The sequence below is a fragment of the Bos grunniens genome, chromosome 6 (assembly GCF_055505025.1).
Source record: "Bos grunniens cultivar Pamir isolate PY7600 chromosome 6, Bosgru_T2T1.0, whole genome shotgun sequence".
Classification (NCBI taxonomy): Eukaryota; Metazoa; Chordata; class Mammalia; order Artiodactyla; family Bovidae; genus Bos; species Bos grunniens.
The window spans coordinates 55,385,618-55,411,144 of NC_141170.1; the positions used below are offsets into that span (position 1 = coordinate 55,385,618).

Here is a 25,527-nt window from a genome sequence, read left to right on the forward strand (position 1 = left end):
AAATTTTTATCCAGAATGTCTTAACGCTTTCCTCCCCAAGCTTTGAGAGGTTAAGCAGTGTTTCAAGGAGGCAGCCAGTTGCACAAGATGAAATACAAGGATATCTGTTGCTAAATTACCTCCAACACATACATTCCCACATACATACCATATATTAAATTACATGTGTGCATATTATCTCAATTACTTCAGTTGTGTCTGATTTTTTATGACTCCATGAACTGTAGCCTGCCAGGCTCTGCTGTCCATGTGATTCTCCAGGTAAGAATACTGGAATGGGTTGCCATGCCCTCCGCCAGGGGATCTTCCTGACCAGGGACTGAACCCACATCTCCTGTGTCTCCTGCATTGCAGGCAGATTCTTTACCACTGAGCCCCTGGCGAAGCCCATAAAATTTCATAGCTATATCCAAAAACAGGACCTTTACATGATACAAGGTAATATGAAAATGGCTTACACAAATTTTATTCATAAATATTGAGTACTTTTTATTTTCCAGGCATTAAGTGCTTAGATATATTGAATCATAATCTATACATTTCATTACTTTGAGTATTAATAAGTAGAGTTTTATCAACTCTAGCCTTGAATAATGCCTCTATAATTTATAATATAGACCAAGAATTCATATGACATTATAGTAAGATATCTAAATTGCTAGAAAACGCTATATAACAAATGCATCAAACACTGATACTGTGAGTTTCCTAAATACTTCATGTGCAACGTTTTTCATTCACAGCATTATTAAATTCTTAAAACTGATAGGTGAGATTTGCGGGTTACCTAGTTTCTATACTCTGCTTTCCAACTTTCTCCAGATTCTACAGCAATTGTTGAATCTGAAAATGGTCCTTCCCATCTTGTACTATCTGTTCTTTGACCCTGTTATGGCAGCAAACCTTTTACTTCTTATCTTCCAGGAGGCCATATGTTTTGGGGTTGGTCTGCTTTTCACAAGAACAATGTGTACAGCAAAACTTGCCCATGATGGCTGTGAAAGGGAAACAGACATTCTTCCACCGATATAGTCTACATTATTTTCTTTCTTCTTTTTAGAGCTTTTCTTCCTTTTTGGCTAGAGAGATGCTTCATGGCTATAAGTGTGAAACACATGCCATATTTTGAAGACCTAGGATGGAAAAATATAAATTATGTCATTAATAAATTTGTATACTGACTACATACCTAAATGATAATATTTCAGATACACTGAGCTATATAAATGATATTATTAAAAGAATTTCACCTATTTCACTTTTTACTTTTTTAAAGTGGTTACTGGAACACTTTAAGATATTTTTAAAGGACACCACTGCTCAAAAAACTGCAAAGCTCTTGGTACAGGAAAGAATTTCAGGCTTTTTGCTTAGAATTGTAAATACTGGGGATATTCACTATGGAGGGGCTGCATGTTACCTTAGCGCTGAGACAAATGGAAGAAAGGTAGATAGAGCCACTATAATCAATTATCTACACTGGAATTTCAGATTTTTCAGTTAGGGTGTGGCTCTGCTGTCAGCCTTCAAAACAACAGTGTGAAACAGACCAGGTAAATACAGTGAACTCCATCAAAACCTTTTACTTCTTATCTTGAACGGCCACATTATGGGACGCATGATCTCAGTGAAGTCTCTGGTCTTTATTATTTCCACTATATCCACGAAGAAACTAAGGTTTATAGTAGTTAAGTCAATTGCTCAAATCACAAAGCCAGAAAGAGACAAAGGTAGATTTTTAAGCCAGTTCTGCCTGACTTTAAATCTCACTGTTACCTTGTGTCTTCTTCCTCCCCTAAGAGGATACAGTTCCTGCCTTTAGTAACTCTCACCCTGGTGAAGAAATATTTGTTATTTTTAAATTAACAATTATTTATTACAACCTGGACTCCCATTTTCTTTCTGGTTAGTCTGCTGTACTTTTAGAGACAGAGTTTTGACTGTATTGCTTAAAACTTTCTGGAAAGTGAAGGGATATAGGGTAATCTGTAGACTGAGAACTTTGATGTCTTGTCTTTGCACAACAATAGAAGATTTTAAGGACCCATCCTTGTGAGACATCCTCGAATGTGAAGTCAAATGGGCCTTAGGAAGTATCACTATGAACAAAGCTACTGGAGGTGATGGAATTCCATTTGAGCTATTTAAAATCCTGAAAGATGATGCTGTGAAAGTGCTGCACTCAATATGTCAGCAAATTTGGAAAATTCAGCAGTGGCCACGGGACTGGAAAAGGTCAGTGTTCATTCCAATCCCAAAGAAAGCCAATGCCAAAGAATGCTCAAACTACCGCACAATTCCACTCATCTCACACGCTAGTAAATTAACGCTCAAAATTTTCCAAGCCAGGCTCCAGCAATATGTGAACTGTGAACTTCCTGATGTTCAAGCTGGTTTTAGAAAAGACAGAGGAGCCAGAGATCAAATTGCCAACATCTGTTGGATCATCGAAAAAGCAAGAGAGTTCCAGAAAAACATCTATTTCTGCTTTATTGACTATGCCAAAGCCTTTGACTGTGTGGATTACAATAAACTGTGGAAAATTCTGAAAGAGATGGGAATACCAGACCACCTGATCTGCCTCTTGAGAAACCTGTATGCAGGTCAGGAAGCAACAGTTAGAGCTGGACATGGAACAACAGACTGGTTCCAAGTAGGAAAAGGAGTATGTCAAGGCTGTATATTGTCACACTGCTTATTTAACTTCTATGTAGAGTACATCATGAGAAACCCTGGGCTGGATGAAGCACAAGCTGGAATCAAGGATGCCGGGAGAAATATCAGTAACCTCAGATATGAGATGACACCACCCTTATGGCAGAAAGTGAAGAGGAACTAAAGAGCCTCTTGATGAAAGTGAAAGTGGAGAGTGAAAAAGTTGGCTTAAAGCTCAACATTCAGAAAACGAAGATCATGGCATCTGGTCCCATCACTGCATGGGAAATAGATGGGGAAACAGTGGCAGACTTTATTTTTTTGGGGCTCCAGAATCACTGCAGATGGTGATTGCAGCCATGAAATTAAAAGACGCTTACTCCTTGGAAGGAAAGTTATGACCAATCTAGATAGCATACTAAAAAGCAAAGACATTACTTTGTCAACAAAGGTCCGTCTAGTTAAGGCTATGGTTTTACCAGTAGTCATGTATGGATATGAGAGTTGGACTATAAAGAAAGTTGAGCACCAAAGAATTGATGTTTTTGAACTGTGTTGTTGAAGAAGACTCTTGAGAGTCCCTTGGACTGCAAGGAGATCCAACCAGTCCATTCTAAAGGAAATCAGTCTGGACTATTCACTGGAAGGCCTGATGTTGAAGCTGAAACTCCAATCCTTTGGCCTCCTGATATGAAGAGCTGACTCATTTGAAAAGACCCTGATGTTGGGAAAGACTGAAGGCAGGAGGAGAAGGGGACAACAGAGGATGAGATGGTTGGATGGCATCACTGACTCAATGGACATGAGTTTGGGTAAATTCTGGGAGCTGGTGATGGACTGGGAGGCCTGGTGTGCTGCGGTTCATGGGATCACAAAGAGTTGAACAGGACTGAGCAACTGAACTGAACTGAACTGAATCCTTGTGATTAAGTTGATCTAGGGAACATTAATGGTGTCTGTGGCTTAGAACAAGACAGTTCTAATTATAGTCTTTGATGTTTTCTCAGTTCACCAAAATAACTGCTCCAATAGTGCTTGTCTCTTTCTTGCTTTCTCTTCGTCCTTAAGATCTGATTTTATTTCAATCAGATTCTGTTCTCACTTTTCCTGATTTTAATTGTGAAGGAATTAGTCTTATTTATCTCTGCAGTCTCATTGCTTAGCCCAGTGTCTAGCACTCAGTTGATGCTTTGTCATCCATTTGTGATATGAACACACTTCTAGGCAGTTAGCATTCAACAGAGATTGACTGTCTTCTAAGGGCTAGGCATGATGTTGGGGACAGGTAGTGCATACGGTCGTATGCCATACTTTTGATCTGATGGGAAACAAGGACACATCAGTGTGATAAAAAAAAAACAAAAACAAACAAACCAGTCCTTGTGTAAGCATAGGAACACCTGTGTGGGAACACCTGGTTTGTTTTAAGTCTGAAAGACTTCCAGAGGAAGCACTTTTTAAGGTAAAACCTCAGGGAAGCAATAAACAGGGAGAAAAGATTAGGGAACTCATGGAAAAGGAAAGGCATTTCTAGCCAAAAGAACCACTGGTAAAGACATTCCGGACCTGAGATTTGTAAAATTTGGAGTTTGGCTCCAGAGTTTAGTTGGGGGAGGGGTGAGATTAAGAGGAGTGTGGGGATGGAAGGGGTTAAGGAAAAATGTTCAATCATGGTTGAAAGATTTCAAAAAAGTAATACATCATATGATGCAATTCACTAAGAATGTCTAAGAAATATTCATTTAGAGTACACATTTTAGGCTATCTCATCTTATAAACATACTTTATGCAATTAAAAAGATTAAAATGGATTACAACCTGATAATACTGGAGACCTCATATACACATATGCATATGTATTATACATCCACTCCATTACATTTCTATGGTCTATGACATACTTATCATTAGGGACACTTACCTCATGATAAATGAGCTTCATTAGTAGTGGTTTGAGACTTTATTATTCTTTCATCTATAAATATTATAAAGCTTCTATTATTTCCCAAGAATGATTATTTTAAATTTTCCCGTGTTTTCTGATGTTAGCTTTTAAGTGAAGAAGGCCAAAATCAATTATTCTTCTTAATTTGACTGGTTTATAAATTTAGGGGAGGCTTGGATAAGAGGATTGCATGAAGATGGACAATTTACACTCAGTTTTAAGTCTTAGACCTTCCGCAAATACACTGTGTTCTTTCATTGGTTCATTCTCAGTCTCAGGTAATCTAACTTCAAAACTGATATAACATTTTCTGGGGATGTGGCTTATAGGGATCAATGAATTAAATATAGTTTTTAATACTTTAAATAATGATTTATTACTTCTTAAAAATTAAAGTTTATTGTTTGTGTGTATGTTAAATTCAAAGAGAAGGAATCCTAAGTAGGCATATGGAATTTTTAAGACATGAAAATCTGTACATTATTTTGTTAATGGATAAAGTTCCTCTATAATACTATAATTTGTGACACAATCTACTTGTGCCACTGTATACTTTTTCTCCTTTGAACTTTATATAAATTAATGATTTTCTATGTTTCCGAACACAAAAGGATGTCCCAGGAGGAATAGGCAGAAGTGAGGTTCATTTGCATCTCTATCCTCACTCTTTATCACAAATAACGCTGATCTTAAAAGACTGTACCTGTGTTGTGTACAAATGGAAATTAAAGTGAGCTTAAATTCTTACAATTTTCATTTGTGACCTGACTCTTGGGGTTATATAACTAATAAAATGTAAACCATTTCTCTTGCCCTATGGAGCTGAAAGGGAAAAGGAGAGATTAATCAAAGCACAGATCAAGATAGGAAACTAGGAACAAACAGACCAAGTTTCCTCCCTGGCTCCGTCCATTCCTTCAAAAACATTTATTAAGCATCTACTATGAATCAAACACTGACGAAATGAAAGGAGAGAACCGTCGCGTTACCACAATCTGTGATTAGTTTTGTGAACTGAAATCAGATTTCAGTCTTAAAAATTCTTCAACTGCACATGATGCGTGCACTTAAATATGCAATCATGACATCGGAATGTAATAGAGGTTCGTGCATTTCGCCTTTCACTTCAAAAAACCATGCTAAAACCACTACAAGAGATTCAACCCCCTCCCTCGCTCCCAGTCTTTTGACAATCAAAACCCTCCTGCCAACACTTGTCGTAATTTCAGATTAGGAGCATAGCTTTTTTTTTTTTTTTTTTTTAATAATCCAAACCCCTATCCCACTTCCCACCTTAATGCCAGCATTAAAAAAAAACAGTTTTACTGGGCGAACAAGGGCAAGGGAGGAAGAGAAGGACGGACGACGGAAAAAGGGAATGAAATGAATGAAGGAGAGAATGAAGGAGAGAAAGCTGGCCTTTCCCCGTTCGTTGTCGTTTCCCTGCCCGCTTCTCCTCGTCTCCCCACTCGCTGCCAAGTAGCATCACCTCCAGGCTCTGCCCTCGGCTCCGCCCCCTAGAGTCAGAGCCCTGCAGCCAGAGGCTGGCACCTATCTCTTTAAATGACAGCTGTGGCTCGGGTCCCAGTCCTGGGCTTGACGTCAGTTTCGCTTCCCGGGCTGTGAGGGGTAGTTAGCGCCACCGTCCGCGCTCCGGGCTCGCGGCGCGCTCGCAAGCTGCTAGGGCGGCGAGTTTTCTTCGCTCCGGCCCCTCCTCCCGCCCTCCCCGCGGAGAGCCGAGCGGCAGCCTAAGAGAGCCTCTCGCAAGTCTCTCTCACACTTCCCCGCCTTCGCCCCAAAGGAGCAGCCGCTCCTCCTGGCGCCTCTGCCGCCGCCGCGGCGCCCGCAGAGCTCCTCTCCCGCGCACCGCTCCCCGATGGAGCCCGGGCGCCGCGGCCGCCGCCGCCCCGAGCCCTGAACCGGGCCGCCCCGGCCGGAGGAACGTGCCGCCCGGCCCGAGGGCGCATCAGGCGCACACCACCCGGGGCGCAGGGCACGGGTTTCGGGAAGGAGAAAGTGCTGCTCTCCAGGGTCACTTGGCCGGCGGAGGGGGGACCATGGCTTTGAAGGACACGGGCAGCGGCGGCGGCACCATCCTGCCCATTAGCGAGATGGTCTCCTCGTCCAGCTCCCCCGGCGCTTCGTCAGCCGCCACCCCGGGGCCCTGCGTGCCCTCGCCCTTCCCCGAGGTGGTGGAGCTGAACGTAGGGGGCCAGGTCTATGTGACCAAGCACTCGACGCTGCTCAGCGTCCCGGATAGCACTCTGGCCAGTATGTTCTCGCCTTCCAGCCCCCGGGGCGGCGCCCGACGCCGGGGCGAGCTGCCCAGAGACAGCCGGGCGCGCTTCTTCATCGACCGGGACGGCTTCCTTTTCAGGTACGTGCTGGATTATTTGCGGGACAAGCAGCTCGCGCTGCCGGAGCACTTCCCCGAGAAGGAGCGGCTCCTACGGGAGGCCGAGTACTTCCAGCTCACCGACCTGGTCAAGCTGCTGTCGCCCAAGGTCACCAAGCAGAACTCGCTCAACGACGAGGGCTGCCAGAGCGATCTGGAGGACAACGTCTCGCAGGGCAGCAGCGACGCGCTGTTGCTGCGCGGGGCGGCGGCCGCCGCACCCTCGGGCCCTGGAGCGCACAGCGGCGGCAGCGCGCAGGACAAGCGCTCGGGCTTCCTCACACTCGGCTACCGCGGTTCCTACACCACGGTGCGAGACAACCAGGCGGACGCCAAGTTCCGGCGCGTGGCGCGCATCATGGTGTGCGGACGCATCGCGCTGGCCAAGGAGGTGTTCGGTGACACGCTCAACGAGAGCCGTGACCCTGACCGGCCGCCTGAGAAGTACACGTCCCGCTTCTACCTCAAGTTCACCTACTTGGAGCAGGCGTTCGATCGCCTATCCGAGGCCGGCTTCCACATGGTGGCGTGTAACTCCTCGGGCACCGCCGCCTTCGTCAACCAGTACCGCGACGACAAGATCTGGAGCAGCTATACCGAGTACATCTTCTTCCGTAAGTTTCCGCGTTTCCCAGTTCTTCCGGCCCCCTAGCCGGCCCCCTAGCCGACCCCCGCGGCTTCCGGCGGCTCTGGTGTCCTTGCGCGCCCCCAGCCCAACGTGGCCGATGGGTCTTTGGTTTTGCGTCTATGTCCCTTTCGGCGCCTCTCTTCAACAGCTTCGGAGCACGCAGTGCCCAAGCAGTCCTCTTCCTTAACTTTATTGATCTTGCCCTCCTGCCTTGCCCAGCTCTTGGAGGCGCTGGGTGTCCTTCTATTACCCAGGGCTGGGAAGAGACTCGAGCGCAAGGCTGAGCGCTTAAGTCCTCCCGTCTCTCTGCCTCCGCTGTACTCCTGGGGGTCAATTTATGTGGGTCCCGGTGGTGTCCCTCAAGAGGGAGGGTTGGCATCAAGGTATCGCCGCGTCCCGATGGCCTCCTGGTGGTAAGGTTCTGCGCAGGAGCGTCCCATTATGGGTGATTTCTGTAGTGGGCAACAAGAAAAGTGGCGATTAAGTCTGCAAAGCGCCTCAAAAGTCCGGGGAAAAGAGGTTCCCATTGACCCATATAAATCTCACATTTCCCCAGCGCCAGTAGTCTTCTGTAATTGTTATGTGTTTTGGACGGAGTGGGGTGGAGGGAACGGACTTTGGTTGTCTGAGTGCTGCTGTCAGGGTTGGAGATTAGGAAGGGACATGGTGTGTATGCGTGCACGTGTGTGTGTGTGTGTGTGTGTGTGCGCGCGCGCGTGCGCGCGAGCGCGCGTGGTTGTATTTCCTTTCTGGGCACCTGCAGTGCGAATGAGGGATTGAATTCACTTTCCCAGGGGGAATAAATGCAGAGATTTTTCTAAACTTAGTGAACAAGAGAAGATTTGGAAAGCATCTGGCATGATGCTTTTTGTAGTGCACTTGGCGTGGCGAGGGCGATCTGTGGATGAAGTTCAAGAACTCCACCAAGTATCACTGAGGCTTGGGGGATGGGGAGCCCGGGCGGAGACAATTTTCAGTGACGTGTATAAGGTGAGGATGGCCACAACCCGAGAGCTGTTTGGACAAATGAAAAGCCACTTGCCATGGCAGCGGGGGCATCGTTTGGGAAACCCTTTTTTTTTTTTTTTTCTTTGTCAAAATACAAGAAGACTGAAAACTTTTCTGTAGTGTTAGGGAGAGTAGCACTGATAGCCAACGATGGAAATAAGCCCAGCGTTCATTGTATTTATTTATTTGAGTCACTCACTGTTTGGGATTCAGGCAATTTTTGCACTTTGTTTTGACTGGGAAAGTGGAAAGGACCTTTCCTTTCAACTCTATTGGAAGTTGCTCATTGTTTGTATATTCTAGTAACCTTGGAGTTAAGGGTGACAAAATCCCCACACTAAGATTTTTTTTTTAATAGTTTTGATTTTCCTAAGAAAACCATCTCAACAGAAAAGCAAAGAAAGTGTCCATTGAAGTGCTAGATAAAAAGCTAATTGTCTTAGAGAAAGATAAATATTATATCACTTATATGTGGAATTTTAATACAAATAAGACTGTATACAAAACAGAAACAGACTCTCCAACGTATAAAAAAATAATTACGGTTACCAAAGGGGGGAGGGGAGGAGGCATAAAATTGGAGTCATGGGATTAGCAAACTACTCTGCATTCAATAGATAAGCAACAAGGATTTACTCTATAGCACAGGCAACTGTATTCCATATCTCATAATAACCAAAATGGTAAATAATTTGAGAAAATTTTATATATATAAGTGAATCACTTTGCTCTATACCTGAAATTAACACAATATTGTAAATCAATTACATTTCAATAAAAATCTAATTGTCTTTATTATATGAAAGTATTATTTGTCACACAATAAAAGGATCTGTAGTCAGAAAAGCCACTCAAAGGAAGGGGCCTTTATTGACACTTAACATCTAAGCATTTATGGCATTTCAATAAGGGTTTATTTCCAGGCACTTCAGAAGATGAGAGGAAATAACTTCTGACTTTTTTTTAGTGACTTTTAGTTAGAGAAGATATAAGCATAAGTGCTCTGAAGTTAAGGGTCTTGCATTTCAGAATCTTTCATAGTTTTGGTCTTTTTCCCCTAGAAACTTGGGGACTTGAAAAATGTCCATTACTTTGATTATGAAGAAGTAATACAGGTTCTCTTTAAATTATGAAAAAATGCTCATGAGATAGTACATTGAAATTGGAAACTCAGCCAATTTAATTCAAAAGATGATTTGAGAGATTGTTTGGAATTTAGGATATTTCAGTTCTGGAGCTAGAAGTGAAACAAAATATTTATATTATGAATAACTACTTGCAGAGTAATCATGTAACAAATGAGTTCTGAGATTCATTCATAAAAGTCTCAGAAATCTAAGGAAGCAACTTATAGCATTTTCCATTGATTATCCTTTTGGGGAAAATACATAATTCCAGATTAAATATGCCTCTTTTGAAGCAGTATTCCTGTAGACCAACCGAATATAGTTGCCATTTTTTTATTTGTGATATAAAATTTATCTCAAACTCTGTTATACACACATTTATTTTATGCATTGTATAGCTTGAAGCACATTTCACAAATTATATTGGAAGGGATTCCATTTAATATTGGTTAACGAAAATGCACTGTATTTCCATCATATTTAGTATAAGTAATAATGTTACATATACCCTGGTGGCTCAGCTGGTAAAGAATCCTCCTGCAATGAAGGAGACCTGGGTTTGATCCCTAGGTTGGGAAGATTCCCTGGAGGAGGGCATGGCAACCCACTCCAGTATTCTTGCCTGGAGAATCCCCATAGACAGAGGAGCCTGGAGGGCTACAGTCCATGGGGTTGTAAAGAGTCGGACATGACTAAGTGACTAAGCACACACATATACAGAGTGTAGTTATCTTGTTTAGTGGCCTCTATTTTTAAAAGTCAGTGTTATTCATAAAAACGACAACATTGGATGAACTTTGACCACTGTTTTAGAGGCAGACAGGGTCTTATTATCTTTTATTTCCCCTTTGATATAATTCTTTCAAAAATATTTATTTAATGTATAACACATATCAATCAATTTAACAGCTTTTAAAATTCAAGCTACATGTAAATTTAGGAGTTTGAAACTGCTCTGAAAATTATAGAATTGCAGTTTATACACTTGAATATCAATTTCAACTCTTCACTACCTTTTCCCACCCCACTTTTCCCCTTAGTTTCTGTAGAGATGGAAGGAGAGTGACAAATGTTTCAGTAATCCCAAATGCTGCTATTTGCCAAATGTGTAATCCTGACTAAATTATTTCAGTTTTCTCACCTATTTAAATGAGATTATTATAGTATGAATTTTATAGGATTTGAGAATTAATGTGTAATGCTTGACCTATACTAAGAGCTTTAAAAAGTTAGGTGTTACAATTATAGTGAAGACTTTTTCTTGTCAGTATTAAATTTAAAATTTGTTTTTTGGTAAGTGTGCTGTGCTGTGCTGTACTATGCTAAATTGCTTCAATTGTCTCCAACTCTATGCAACTCTATGGCCACCAGCTTTCTCTGTCTGTGGGATTCTCCAGGCAGGAATACTGGAGTGGATTGCCATGCCTGCCTTCAGGGGATCTTCCTGACCCAGGGATTGAACTAGGGTCTCCTGCATTGCAGGCAGATTCTTTACCATCTGAGCCACCAGAAGTATAGCTGATTTAATTATAAAGTTAATTACAAAATTGCTTTGCAATTAAGTGATAGCATAATACACTTTCAGAAGTTTGAAACTACCAACTTAATAACCAGATTCTTTCCTGGAACTTGGATTTTTCAGGGCAAGTTCAAATCACCCAGATTTGCCAATCATACTCCAGTTAGTTCTTTTGGATCAACTCCAACAGAACCCTTTTCTGATTCAGGGCCAAGAAATGTTTTAATACTCTCCATTAGGAGTTGAAACTTTGGCAATATTTTCTGACAGAAACTGAGCTAGATTCATATCTCCTTAAGTGCTTGTATCCAAGTCATTAGTTTCTAATGCTCAAGGTTATATACAGGTTATTAAAGATTTAATACCAGCTTAATTTGGCTACATGGACACTTATATCTATTATCAGTCGTAACTCATTATTTTATCAAGACTTTTAGACTCTGCAACATATACAGTACTATGAAATTTTGTATTATTCTTCTAATACTGAAGATGGATTGTCTTTTCTTAAAGGAAAACAGTGATTTATTGTACTTTCTGTTTTTTTTTTTTTCTGTTGTTGTTTTGGAGGGGATGTCTGTTAAGTGTAATTAGGGCTGTTTTTAGCAATATTTGGAATAGAAAAAAGATATTTCATGTTAGCATTGTAGTCATGCGTGTGTGCTAAGTAACCTCAATCGTGTCCAACTCTTTATGACCCCATGGACCATAACCCGCCAGGCTTCTCTGCTGGTAGGATTCTCCAGGCAAGAATACTGGAGTGAGTAGACATACCCTCCTCCAGGGGATCTTTCTGACCCAAGGATCAAATCCATGTCTCCTACATCTTCTGCATTGGCAGGTGAGATCTTTACCATTAGCGTCACCTGGGAAGCTTGTTACATTACATAGACAATAGGTAATTTGCTTAGAATGTGATATGTAGACTACCCACAATTAGAATGAATGTTAATGTATCCTTTGTTTCTCATAATCAGTGTGTTTACAAGAAGGTAGTATTGATTCATTGCTCTTCTCTTAGTATTTGTGTTTTGCATTCTTTGTTGGTTGATTGATATGTGGTATAAAAGTATACATTTCTCTAGGTTCAATTGATATTCCTTAAATTTGGGATTTCCTTTTTTTTTTTTTAATTGTTGTGATGTGTAAGAGTGCTAGATCTCAGATCCAGTGCTATTTCTTATCTGGGCTGTGGATTCTATTGTCTTTAATGAATTTTTATATCCAGTCTTTTAAATCTATTCTGATTTATTTCACTGTGTTGGGTTGAAGAAAGCTAGGTTGAGTTGAAAATATTCAAATAGCTATTTAGTCCTATGTTAGCAGACCTGTTGCATTAAAAGCTTTCTAAGAAACATCTTTAAAAACCACTCTATTTAGATGCATATCCTTAAAATTGTACATTATTTTTTTGTCTAAAAATGCATCTACTTTTATCACCAAACACTGTTTTATGAAAAAATAACTTTATTCCTCTTATTTTTTTAAGTTGGTTCTTTTTTTTCTGGAGACTTAACTAGTATTTTTATAATTTCATGAGAAAGTTTCTTCTGAAACCACACGGCTGAATGACTTTGGAATCAATGGGGAACAGATAACTTTGTAAAATACCAAGATTCTTATTTCATGCAGATAATTGGAATAAGGAGACTGAAAATGATAGAAAACCTTGGGTACAAAACTTTTGGTGATCATGTGATGGCATTGGCTACTGTTTAAGAGAATTAAACTTTTATATTTGGCATAATACTATCTGTAACCTTGATCTCTTGAAATAGTGTTATGGTTTAGCTTAACACTAGTGGTGTTTGGCTTTAATGTGTGGGTCAGTCTTTAAGCACATAATGAAGCAAAAAGAATGGCCCTATAAGCCTTATTTGGCAGTTCTTTCTCGTTTGTAACTTAGAGTGCTGGAACTCAAGATATGGATATATGTGTGTGTGAGAGAGTGGACACATGCCTTATTTAAAAAGAAAAAAATATCTTTGGAAAAAAGAAATAATATGTATGAAGTTAGCACCAATTATTACCTATTCTTGCTATAAGTTATTGGGTCAATTAGTCTAAAATATAAAAGTGATTGTCAATTTGTTGTTCAAAGGAAACTATTTTTTGATAACGAAAGTAATACGTGAAGTTTTAGGAATTTTGTAAAAGAAAAGTAAAATTAAAAATATCACCAGTAATTTCTAATACAATGACTTCTTTCCTTCTAGCCTCTGTTCTAAATTATGAAGATGACAGACATATTTTTGAAAGTTATGATGATACTGTATAGATGGTTTATGTGCCATCTTTGCTTTGTTTTGTTTTATACATTTAATGCAGTTATACATTTAGTGCCATTTCCTATAAGACATTGAAGTTTTTAGAGTTGGACACAACTGAAGTGACTGAGCACAGCACAGCTGGATAAAAGTATAATACATGTCCTCTGCCACAGATAGTATTATAAATAAATACTGCTATTGAACATTTTCCCTATAAGCTTAAAAAAGAGTTGATTTTTTTCAAAGTATAGTATGTGTAATAAAAAGAACATTTACTATGTACCTAGTTTTATGATAAATGTTTGTAGGCATTACTTTGTTTACTTTTTTTAAAAATATTCCTTTAGCTTGGCATTAGTTTCCTAATACTTCAGTTAGGAAACCATGATTTAAAGAGGTTAAATAAAATCTTTAGGTCATGAAACTGGTATAGGACTGAGCTGGAATTTGAATAGTTATGTCTTATTGCAAAGCCCTTTCTCTTAAGTATTTAAAAGTAATACCTGTTTTATGCAATAAATTTGGCAAATATATTTCAATGTCTAGTGAGTATTTAAAACATAGCTCTGTAAGCAAAAATGAGTAGAGTGAGCTGTATATGAATGAAGCTAGTATTTCTTAATTTATGTTAATTTTTTTAAGAATGTGGAAAATTCAATTGACCCTTAAGCAAACTGAGTTTGAACTGTGAGGGTCCATCTATAAGCAGATTTTTTTTTTCAAATGATACATATTGCGATTGTTTGAATCCAAGGATGCAGAACCTCCAATTTGAAAGGTTGTTGTTGAATCACACGAATACACCAGGATTCTTGGCCCCCGGAGGAGAAGAATTCAATCCGGGGCCAGAGACGAGGCTTGATTGCTCAGAGCTTTTGTGTAATAAAGTTTTATTAAAGTATAAAGGAGATAGAGAATGCTTCTGACATAGGCATCAGAAGGGGGCAGAAAGAGTACAGGCTTGCTAGTGTTAACAATGAGGTTATATAATCCCAAGAATGTCTGGAGGTTGTAAAGACCTCATCAGACCTACTCCCATAATTTACATTTTAAGATAACACTGTCCTCAGGCAAGATACATCCTTGTAAAGACCAGGTCTACTCCCATAATTAACATTTTAAGATAACAGAAGGTTGAATCCAAAGACTGTCCTTAGGCAGGATACATTATTGTTATATAATCCTAAGGAATGTGGAGAAAGAAAAAAGTTTGTCCTTTCTTCCTCCTTGAGCATTCCAGACCCATCTCTCCTTGGGGACCCCTAGACTCTCTATCAACCTGCCTAGGAAATAACTCTCTCAAATTCAAGGACCAACTATAAAGTTGTAAGCAGATTTTCCACTGAGCAGAACTTGGTAGCCCCTATCTTGCATTGAAGAGCCAACTGTATATGTTTTATGTCTTTACCTGATGAAAAGGTTAACTTTTAGTGATTAAGGCTACCACATTCATGGATAATTTTTAAATTAAATAAAATAAACCATATGACTCAAGTTACCACTCTTTTGGGGGAACAAATAATATCTATCAGTTTGCTAGACTGACAGATTTAAACAGTGTTAAGGTAATCTTCTACAGAAAATTCATTTTACCTTATAAAATAGAATATGCTTTATACGTTCTTCAGTTCACTTCAGTTCAGTTCAGTCACTCAGTCATGTCTGACTCTTTGCGACCCCATGAATTGCAGCATGCCAGGCCTCCCTGTCCATCACCAACTCCCGGAGTTCACCCAAACTCTTGTCCATTGAGTTGGTGATGCCATCCAGCCTCTCATCCTCTGTCATCCGCTTCTCCTCCTGTCCCCAATCCCTCCCAGTATCAGAGTCTTTTCCAATGAGTTGACTCTTCGTATGCGGTGGCCAAAGTATTGGAGTTTCAGCTTCAACATCAATCCTTCCAATGAACACCCAGGACTGATCTCCTTTATAATGGACTGGTTGGATCTCCTTGCAGTCCAAGGGACTCTCAAGAGTCTTCTCCAACACCACAATTCAAAGGCATTAATTCTTCGCTGCTAGCTTTCTTCTCAGTCCAACTTTCACATCCATACATGACCACTGGAAAAACCATAGCCTTGGCTAGACTATGTGTTCTTAGAAAGTAACAGAGTGAAGAGGGCATTTTAGTTGAAATCACTTTTGTTAATTACTTGTAATTTATTGGTCCTAAGTATTGATTATTGCCTTTGAATTCTATACTTGCTATAATTAAGTTCAAAAAAATATCAAATACCTGATGGGTATTGAGATTATTGGCTTCTGGTGTTTTTGAATCTTAAAGTATTCTAGAAGTATATCTATAAATTTGAAGTAATTGGAAAGTAGTGTTTTAGGTAACCCTTCAACCTGTGTTTTGTTACAGTTATAATTTTTAAAACCTCTTTTAAATTAACTTCAGAGTATCGTCAGCATTTAACAGCTATAATCCTGCAGGTGAAGCTGGTGGCTTCTCTAATGGAGATCATTCTTTTAGTAGTAGGAGACTATACCAATGGAGATTTTGCAAGGACTTACTTAAAGATGAGAATAACTTTATTCACAGGATTTCAAAATTTCTCCCATAGGTAAGTTAAATGATAAGTTCTGAGGGTGATGGTGAACCTCTAGCTGCTGACTTGAATCTAGGTGCTCTGTGCCTACTGTCTGCATGCTTCTCATCATTCATTTCTGCAAGGGAGCATGTCATAAAACCTAATTATCCTGTGAGGTTAGTTGTATTTTGGATTTTCTGTTTTTTTGTTAGATATTTTAAAATTTTATTTTATTTTTAATTGGAGGATAATTATGCCACAATATTGTGATGGTTTCTACCATACTTCAACATGAATTGGCCATAGGTGTACATATATTCCCTCCTTCTTAAACCTCCCTCCCAGCTCCATCCCTATGCCACCCCTCTAGCTTGTCACAGAGCACCAGCTTTGGGTTGCCTGGGTCATACAGTAAATTCCCACTGGCTATCTACTTTACATATGGTAATATATATGCTACTCTCTCAGATCATCCCACTTTCAAAAGAGAAAGTATATGAAATATTTTATACTGGATTTATACTGTTTAAAAATTTATTTTTTGGCTCATGAGTTTTTTAGTGCACCCCTGGTATCATGATCATGTTTTACTGAGTGACCTCTTGCTATAATCCTCCTGCATTTAGCCTACACGTCTGTTTCTTCCTAGTACACTCAGTGTATTTCCTATAACTTGTCACGGTCTCTTTTTTTCTTTCTTATTATGTCCTACTTTTCCTAGCTTTGTTGAGATATAATTGACATATAACATTTTGTAAGTTTACAATGTATTGATATACTTGTATATTGCAATTTGATTACCACTGTAGTGTTATCCTCAAATATGCAGATGACACCACCCTTATGGCAGAAAGTGAAGAACTAAAGAGCCTCTTGATGAAAGTGAAAGAGGAGAGTGAAAAAGTTGGCTTTATTAACATTCAGAAAACTAAGATCATGGCATCCAGTCCTATCACTTCATGGGAAGTAGATGGGGAAACAGTGGAAACAGCAAGAGACTTTATTTTTTGGGGCTCCAAAATCACTGCAGATGGTGAGTGCAGCCATGAAATTAAAAGACGCTTATTCCTTGGAAGGAAATTATGACCAACCTAGACAGCATATTCAAAAGCAGAGACATTACTTTGCCAACAAAGGTCCGTCTAGTTAAGGCTATGGTTTTTCCAGTAGTCATGTACACATGTGAGAGTTGGACAATAAAGAAAGCTGAGCGCCAAAGAATTGATGCTTTTGAACTGTGGTTTTGGAGAAGACTCTTGAGAGTCCCTTGGACTGCAAGGAGATCCAACCAGTCCATCCTAAAGGAGATCAGTCCTGGGTGTTCATTGGAAGGACTGATGCTGAAGCTGAAACTCCAATACTTTGGCCACCTGATGTGAAGAGTTGACTCTTTTGAGAAGACCCTGATGCTGGGAAAGATTGAAGGCAGGAGGAGAAGGGGACAACAGAGGATGAGATGGTTTGATGGCATCACCAACTCAATGGTAATGAGTTTGGGTAAACTCCAGGAGCTGGTGATGGACAGGGAGGCCTGGCCTACTGAGGTCTAGGGGGTCGCAAAGAGTTGGACACGACTGAGTGACTGAACTAAACTGAACTGTAGTGTTAGCTAACACTTTCATGTCCTCACATATTACTATTTCTTTTTATGTGGCAAGAACATGTAAGATCTACTCTCTTAGCAACTTTTCAAGTATATAGTACAGTACTTTTATCTATAATCCCAATGCTATGGGTTATATTCCCAGAACTGATTCAACTGGTAACTGGATGTTTGGTCCCTTTAACCAACATCTCCTTATTTCCTCCACCCCCTCATTCTTCTGGTAACAACCATTCTACTCTGTTCCTATGGGTGTAGCTTTTTTAGATTCCACAAATAAATGATTTAATACAGTATTTTTCTTTCTATATCTGACCTTTCTTTAACCTAGCCTAGCATAATGCCTCAAGTTCCATCCATCTTCTTGTAAATGGCAGGTTTTCCTTCTTAATTATGGATGAATAATAGTCCATTGTTTTATACACCACATCTTCTTTAGTCATTCATTCGCTGACAAACACTTAGGTTGTTTCCATATTTGGCTATTGTGTATAATGCTGCAATAAATATGGGAGCACAGATGTCTTTTAGACATCTCCTTTGGAAACAGATCCAGAAGTAGGATTGCTGGATCATAGGATTACCTCTTATCATGTTGACTTTCCACACTGGCCTACTTTTTCCATGAGAATTTGCACCAAGTCTCACTTTTGTCTTATCAACCCTCAATGCAGTGGCTAGTACCATATTGGGAACTCAGTAAATATTTATTTTTTTGAATGGAAATGCAAGTTAACAAATGAACCAATGATGCTGGAAATTCTATCAAGGTAGTTATTTTGTTGAGCAATTATGAGGCTCCAGCTTGAAACAAGGGATGAAAATGTGAATGTCAGAAACTTTGCATTTAAAGTTATCATAGTAAGCTTTATGTAGTAGTGAATTATGTTGTAGAGGGTTATTTGGTGTGTTAGTAAGAGGCAGAGTAATGACATTAGAAGCTGTCGTATGGGCACCTATAAAGAATGAGAGTAGGTGAAATGTTAACTAAAACTTGGGACTGATTAAGATAATATTGTAAATGAAGTTGTTAGAACTGTAAACATATACACAGAGATGCACACATGGAGACACACACATTGATTGGTTGATTGATTGATATTTAAATGATTGGTAGGATAGAAGGTATAAGGGATCAAAAATTAGCTGACTTATTTTTTTATGTATGAAAGATATTAGGCAAATGCTCTAAGTTGCAGCCTACCTGCAACCACATTGTTGAATACTTGCTTTTCAAAACATGTTAGAATGTGGAGTGACTGCTACCTCCAGACACGGTCAGGCCCTATTGTGGTGTAACATAAGCTCAGGAAGTGTCTGGCAATGTTAGTAGGCATTTGCAAATGTGAGGATCTAGTGAACTTCATTTTGTTATCACTACTCTAGTTTTTAAAAGATATCTTGAAATACATTGAAGAGGTATTACAGTTTCATGATTGATATATCAGTATCAATTTTACTTATTAACCGTGGGTCAAAGTTGTTAATAAAAGCAAGTCAACTTCACTGGCAATAATAGCGCATAGCTTCATTCACCAGTTAAACTTATTTTAATGCTTGTTCGGCAGTTGGAATGTAAACTTGGACTACAATTTCTACCATGTTGTAACTACTAGATCATATTTACATGAGGGAAAATGAGTTAAATACAACAAAAGAATAAAAAATACATATAGTATTGATTTCAGGTCACCAAAATAGTGAGTGATTTCACCATTCAGTTGTGCTAGTTTCATTTCTTGCACCCGTTATAATAACAAAACCCTTGAGCATAGATGGAATCCACAGTATATGCTATTTCCTTTCATCTTGTATAGACATGTCTAATTTCTGATACAAGGAGACTAGGGAGAGGAATACCGTGTTTAGAAAGAGACAATACTAGAATCTCTTGGTCCCCGCTCCCAAAAAGCCAAAAGCTTGAACTCTCAGAATGATTTTCTACTTTTTAGTCACATTCCTTGAAAAATTTGGCTCTAGTTTTCGGAGCTTGGAAAATAATCTCCCTTCTGCAGGGAAAGTGAGAGAAACAGTATTACTCATCTTATAGGTTTATAATGAGCATTAAATGTAGTAATCCATATAAACCACTTAAAAGACTATCAGGTAAAATTAAATGCTCAATATATGCTAGTTAGTGACACTTATTAAGATCCTCAAAATATCTATTTAATTCCATTTCTCTACATTGTCAATTCATAATACCAAATTTCTTTTTATTTCTTTAAGGAAATGGATAGCAGTGCCTGTTCAGAATTGCTCTGGAAAGGTCCTATTATCATTCAGTTCAGTTCAGTTCAGTTGCTCAGTCGACTCTTTGTGACCCCATGGACCGCAGCACGCCAGGCCTCCCTGTCCATCACCAACTCCCAGAGTCCACCCAAACCCATGTCCATCAAGTCAATGATGCCATCCAACCATCTCATCCTCTGTCATTCCCTTCTCCTCCTGCCCTCAATCTTTCCCAGCATCATTAGTGACATTAAAAAAAGATATTGACATCCTAAGTAGGAATTTTTTTGCCTTTTCATACTGTTCACAGGGGAGAAATATCAACAACCTCAGATATGCAGATGATACCACTCTAATGGCAGAAAGTGAAGAGGAACTAAAGATGAGGGTTAAACTTGAGGAACTTGATGAAGGTGAAAGAGGAGACTAAAAAACCTGGCTTAAAAGTCAACATTCAAAAAATTAAGATCATCGCATCTGGTTCCATGACTTCATGACAAATAGGTGGGGAAAAAGTGGAAACAGTGGCAGATTTTATTTTCTTGGGCTCCAAAGTCACTGTGAATGCTAACTGCAGCCACGAAATTAAAAGACGCTTGCTTCTTGGAAGAAAATCTCTGAAAAACTTAGACAGCATGTTAAATAGCAGAGACATCACTTTGCCAACAAATGTCCATATGGTCAAAGCTATGTTTTTTCCAGTAGTCATGTATGAATATGAGACTTGGACCATAATGAAGGCTGAGCATCAATTGACGAATTGATGCTTTCAAACTGTGGTGCTGGAGAAGACTCTTGAGAGTCTCTTGGAAACAAGGAGTCAAACCAGTCAATCCTAAAGGAAATCAACCCTGAATATTCATTGGAAGGACTGATGCTGAAGCTGAATCTCCAATACTTTGGCCACCTGATGTGAAGAGCTGACTCATTGGAAGAGACCCTGGTGCAGGGAAAGATTGAGGGCAGGAGGAGCAGGCGGCAACAGAGGATGAGATGGTTGGATGACATCACCGATTCTATGGATATGAACTTGGGCAAACTCTGGGGGATAGTGAAGGACAGGGAAGCCTGGCTTGCCTTAGTTCATGAGGCTGCAAAGAGACACAATACAGTGACTGAACAATGAACAAAGTAGAAAATTAATTGTAGCAGATTATTAAAATAAGTTTATTCTAATTTGTTTTTCAGGTTTTAGGGGAAAAATGCATTCTTTCTGGTCTAGTGCTGGTCACCAGTCTGTTTTGCCACAAATAATAGAAATATTGGTATTCAGTGGTTATTGTCTCAAACTATGGTATTTATTGGGGCAGAGCACCTCTAAACCACATTCTGTACTTATATTTCTGATAAAGCCTTTGGCTTTGATTTTCAGCAGTTTTATGCAAGAGAACAAATTATCACAGGCCCAAGGAGCTAAAACATTGCTTAGAGTTTGTGTATTGGACCAGAGGATTTCAGATTAGATTTTGGATTCATATACTTATTTCCACAATTTTTAGAAAACTGTGTTCGTCTTCACCTCAATCAGCTCCTATTGAAACTACTCTACACATTTTGAATATAAGTGTTTTTGTTACTAAAGAGTCCAGCTATTTGAAGAAAGCATAGCAATGTAAGGGAGATGCTGGCAGCCATTCAGAGATAATTCTCCAATATTTTGGCCTCTTTTGGTTGGTAAAGGCTGCATCTCTTTGCAGGTGGAGGGTAAGGATTCATTCATAGAATTCTAAAGTGACTTCCAGTTTTGATGGAAAAGTTGCTACAGTGGCAATTTTATAGTGAATTGTGGGAAGAAACGGTGATTATGGTGATTTTACGTTATTGGTGACATTGTATAGGAGACAGGGATCAAGACCATCCCCGTGGAAAAGAAATGCAAAAAAGCAAAATGGCTGTCTGGGGAGGCCTTACAAATAGCTGTGAAAAGAAGAGAAGCGAAAAGCAAAGGAGGAAAGGAAAGATATAAACATCTGAATGCAGAGTTCCAAAGAATAGCAAGAAGAGATAAGAAAGCCTTCTTCAGCAATCAATGCAAAGAAATAGAGGAAAACAACAGAATGGGAAAGACTAAAGATCTCTTCAAGAAAATCAGAGATACCAAAGGAACATATCATGCAAAGATGGGCTCGATAAAGGACAGAAATGGTATGGACCTAACAGAAGCAGAAGATATTAAGAAGAGATGGCAAGAATACACAGAAGAACTGTACAAAAAAGGTCTTCACGACCCAGATAATCACGATGGTGTGATCACTGACCTAGAGCCAGACATCCTGGAATGTGAAGTCAAGTGGGCCTTAGAAAGCATCACTACGAACAAAGCTAGTGGAGGTTTGTTCTACTGGAGGAATTCCAGTTGAGCTATTCCAAATCCTGAAAGATGATGCTGTGAAAGTGCTGCACTCAATATGCCAGCAAATGTGGAAAACTCAGCAGTGGCCACAGGACTAGAAAAGGTCAGTGTTCATTCCAATCCCAAAGAAAGGCAATGCCAAAGAATGCTCAAACTACCGCACAATTGCACTCATCTCACACGCTAGTAAAGTAATGCTCAAAATTCTCCAAGCCAGGCTCCAGCAATATGGGAACCATGAACTTCCTGATGTTCAAGCTGGTTTTAGGAAAGGCAAAGGAACCAGAGATCAAATTGCCAACATCTGCTGGATCATGGAAAAAGCAAGAGAGTTCCAGAAAAGCGTCTATTTCTGCTTTATTGACTATGCCAAAGCCTTTGACTGTGTGGATCACAATAAACTGTGGAAAATTCTGAAAGAGATGGGAATACCAGACCATCTGATCTGCCTCTTGAGAAATTTGTATGCAGGTCAGGAAGCAACAGTTAGAACTGGACATGGAATGACAGACTGGTTCCAAATAGGAAAAGGAGTTCATCAAGGCTGTATATTGTCACCCTGTTTATTTAACTTCTCTGCAGAGTACATCATGAGAAACCCCTGACTGGAAGAAAGACAAGCTGGAATCAAGATTGCCGGGAGAAATATCAATAACCTCAGATATGCAGATGACACCACCCTTCTGGCAGAAAGTGAAGAGGAACTCAAAAGCCTCTTGATGAAAGTGAAAGTGGAGAGTGGAAAAAGTTGGCTTAAAGCTCAACATTCAGAAAACGAAGATCATGGCATCCGGTCCCACCACTTCATGGGAAATAGATGGGGAAACAGTGGAAACAGTGTCAGACTTTATTTTTGGGGGGCTCCAAAATCACTACAGATGGTGACTACAGCCATGAAATTAAAAGAGGCTTACTCCTTGGAAGGAAAGTTATGACCAACCTAGATAGCATATTCAAAAGCAGAGACATTACTTTGCCAACAAAGGTTTGTCTAGTCAAGGCTATGGTTTTTCCTGTGGTCATGTATGGATGTGAGAGTTGGACTGTGAAGAAGGCTGAGCACCGAAGAATTGATGCTTTTGAACTGTGGTGTTGGAGAAGACTCTTGAGAGTCCCTTGGACTGCAAGGAGATCCAACCAGTCTATTCTGAAGGAGATCAGCCCTGGGATTTCTTTGGAAGGAATGATGCTAAAGCTGAAACTCCAGTCCTTTGGCCACCTCCTGGGAAGAGTTGACTCATTGGAAAAGACTCTGATGCTGGAGGGATTGGGGGCAGGAGGAGAAGGGGACAACAGAGGATGAGATGGCTGGATGGCATCACTGACTCAATGGACGTGAGTCTGAGTGAACTCCGGGAGTTGTTGATGGAGAGGGAGACCTGGCGTGCTGCGATTCATGGGGTCGCAAAGAGTTGGACACGACTGAGCGACTGATCTGATCTGATCTGATATGGTGATCTTTTGGGTGAATCCCTTTAATGTTGATCTGGACTTAGAATGAAAAACAAAGAGTTGGGAATAGGTGTCTCTGGGCTATTGTCTTAATCTTCCTTGATATGGAGATTTGTTTTATTTTGGGCTAACTCTGCTGTACTTCATTATGTAGAAAATGGTAGAAATTGATATTTTTTTCATATTACCTCCATGGAATTTCATCAATAATATGTTCCAAGTAATCTGTGCTTAATAAAAATAGGCTCTTTGTTCTAATTTTATTGTGTGGGATTGTCATTTCTTAAAGAGAATATGTTGAGTATACCGATGTTAACAAAACATTTATTGAGGGGGAAACCTTTTCATGCACTGTATTTTTTTAATGATTTCTAAAGAAACATTCAGAAATACAAAGAATACCAAACTAAGAGAAATCTAGTTTAATTTTATTAATGATCCATTTGTCTTATTTATTCTATATTTATTCATGCATTTATAGTCAGTATTATATACAGAGGAATCTGTTAGATACTGAAGATGTGTTAGGAAGCAATGGTGAACACATTTTCTGATTTTCATAATCAGGGCAATGACATACATATGTGCAGGTTGCACACTGCTTACCTCCAGTGCTGCTGCTTTGTCACTTCAGTCGTGTCCAACTCTGTGGACTGTAGCCTGCCAGGCTCCTCTGTCCATGGAATTCTCCAGGTGGGAATACTCGAGTGGGTTGCCATGCCCTCCTCCAAAGGATCTTCCCCACCCAGGCGTCGAACCTTGGTCTCCTGCATTGCAGGCAGATTGTTTACCATTGAGCCACCAGGGAAGCCTATCTGCTTAACTCTAGACTGTACTTAGTAGGTCTAAGTGTATAACAATACAGTGGATTGTGTATTGTACACGAGCAATACACACTTGTGGGCCTTTGAGTGATGATCCTACCCATGACCAAAGACCAATTATGTCTCTAATACTTCTGACCACAAGAATATAGACCCATCTGTGTGTGTGTGTGTGTGTGTGTGTACTCACATGAACCTGCATAGAGATATGATCAGTATGACTCCGTGAACCATTGCTGTCAATTAAAAACATTTGCCCTCTAACCTACGATTGAGTAATGACCAGTATGTTTTTGAAAAATGTGGCACTAGTATTAATTTGACCTTTGGTTGAAATTGCCTATTTAGAAATAAACTCAGTATTGCAAATGATAATCTTTCTGGTTTCTACATTATACATCACTCCTTTTTTGAGAAATTTTACTTCTTGAAGAAATGCAAAGTCTATTTAGGAGTCCAGATTTTGCCATACTACTTATAGATGTCTGTTGTATGTGAAGAAATCCTAAAGTCAAATTAAAATGAAGATTTTTTCTGGTTACCTTTGACAGATAATCTGTAATTAAGATTAAATTTGAAATGAAAATGGTTATTAGATATTCCTTTTCATTTCAGTTAAGCAGACATGTGATGGACTGATTTAGCATGTTTCACAGACAGTGGTAAAAAGCTATATACTGGGTTGGCCAAAAATTCGTTCAGATTTTTCCATGGGATTTCATGGAAGAACTCAAATGAACTTTTTGGTCAATTCAATATTTGCTTTGTAGCAAGAAATATGGAACTTGTTAACAATTGCTAATATTAATGGGAAATGGAAACATGAGTAAATATGCTAGGAAGTCCCGCATTGAAATTTCTGTAGCTTTGAATAATCATTTACATTTCTTCTGCTGGCCTGATGTGTTTCTAAGGCATGCAAGAACCATTAAAATATTCCAGTTTTTACTTTCTATGTTAGCATGTTTGGATAGTAAACTTA

The 25,527-nt window shown here is 39.6% G+C and overlaps 1 protein-coding gene and 1 long non-coding RNA gene across 2 annotated transcripts in view; one reads left to right on the top strand and one right to left on the bottom strand.

Moving 5' to 3' along the window:
- Nucleotides 1–463: 463 nt before the first annotated feature.
- Nucleotides 464–7,708, bottom strand: LOC147370746 (uncharacterized). The gene is made up of 2 exons (XR_015166176.1): nt 7,474–7,708; nt 464–1,133 (listed from the first exon to the last, which is right to left on the bottom strand). It is a non-coding gene; the product is annotated as an uncharacterized LOC147370746 (long non-coding RNA).
- The window catches only part of KCTD8 (potassium channel tetramerization domain containing 8), a 265,491-nt gene continuing 246,223 nt past the window's right edge, over nt 6,260–25,527 (top strand). Inside the window, exon 1 of the mRNA XM_086407714.1 lies at nt 6,260–7,609. Coding sequence (XP_086263840.1) covers nt 6,658–7,609 — 952 coding nt within the window. The 5' untranslated portion in view covers nt 6,260–6,657. The remainder of the gene's footprint in view (nt 7,610–25,527) is intronic.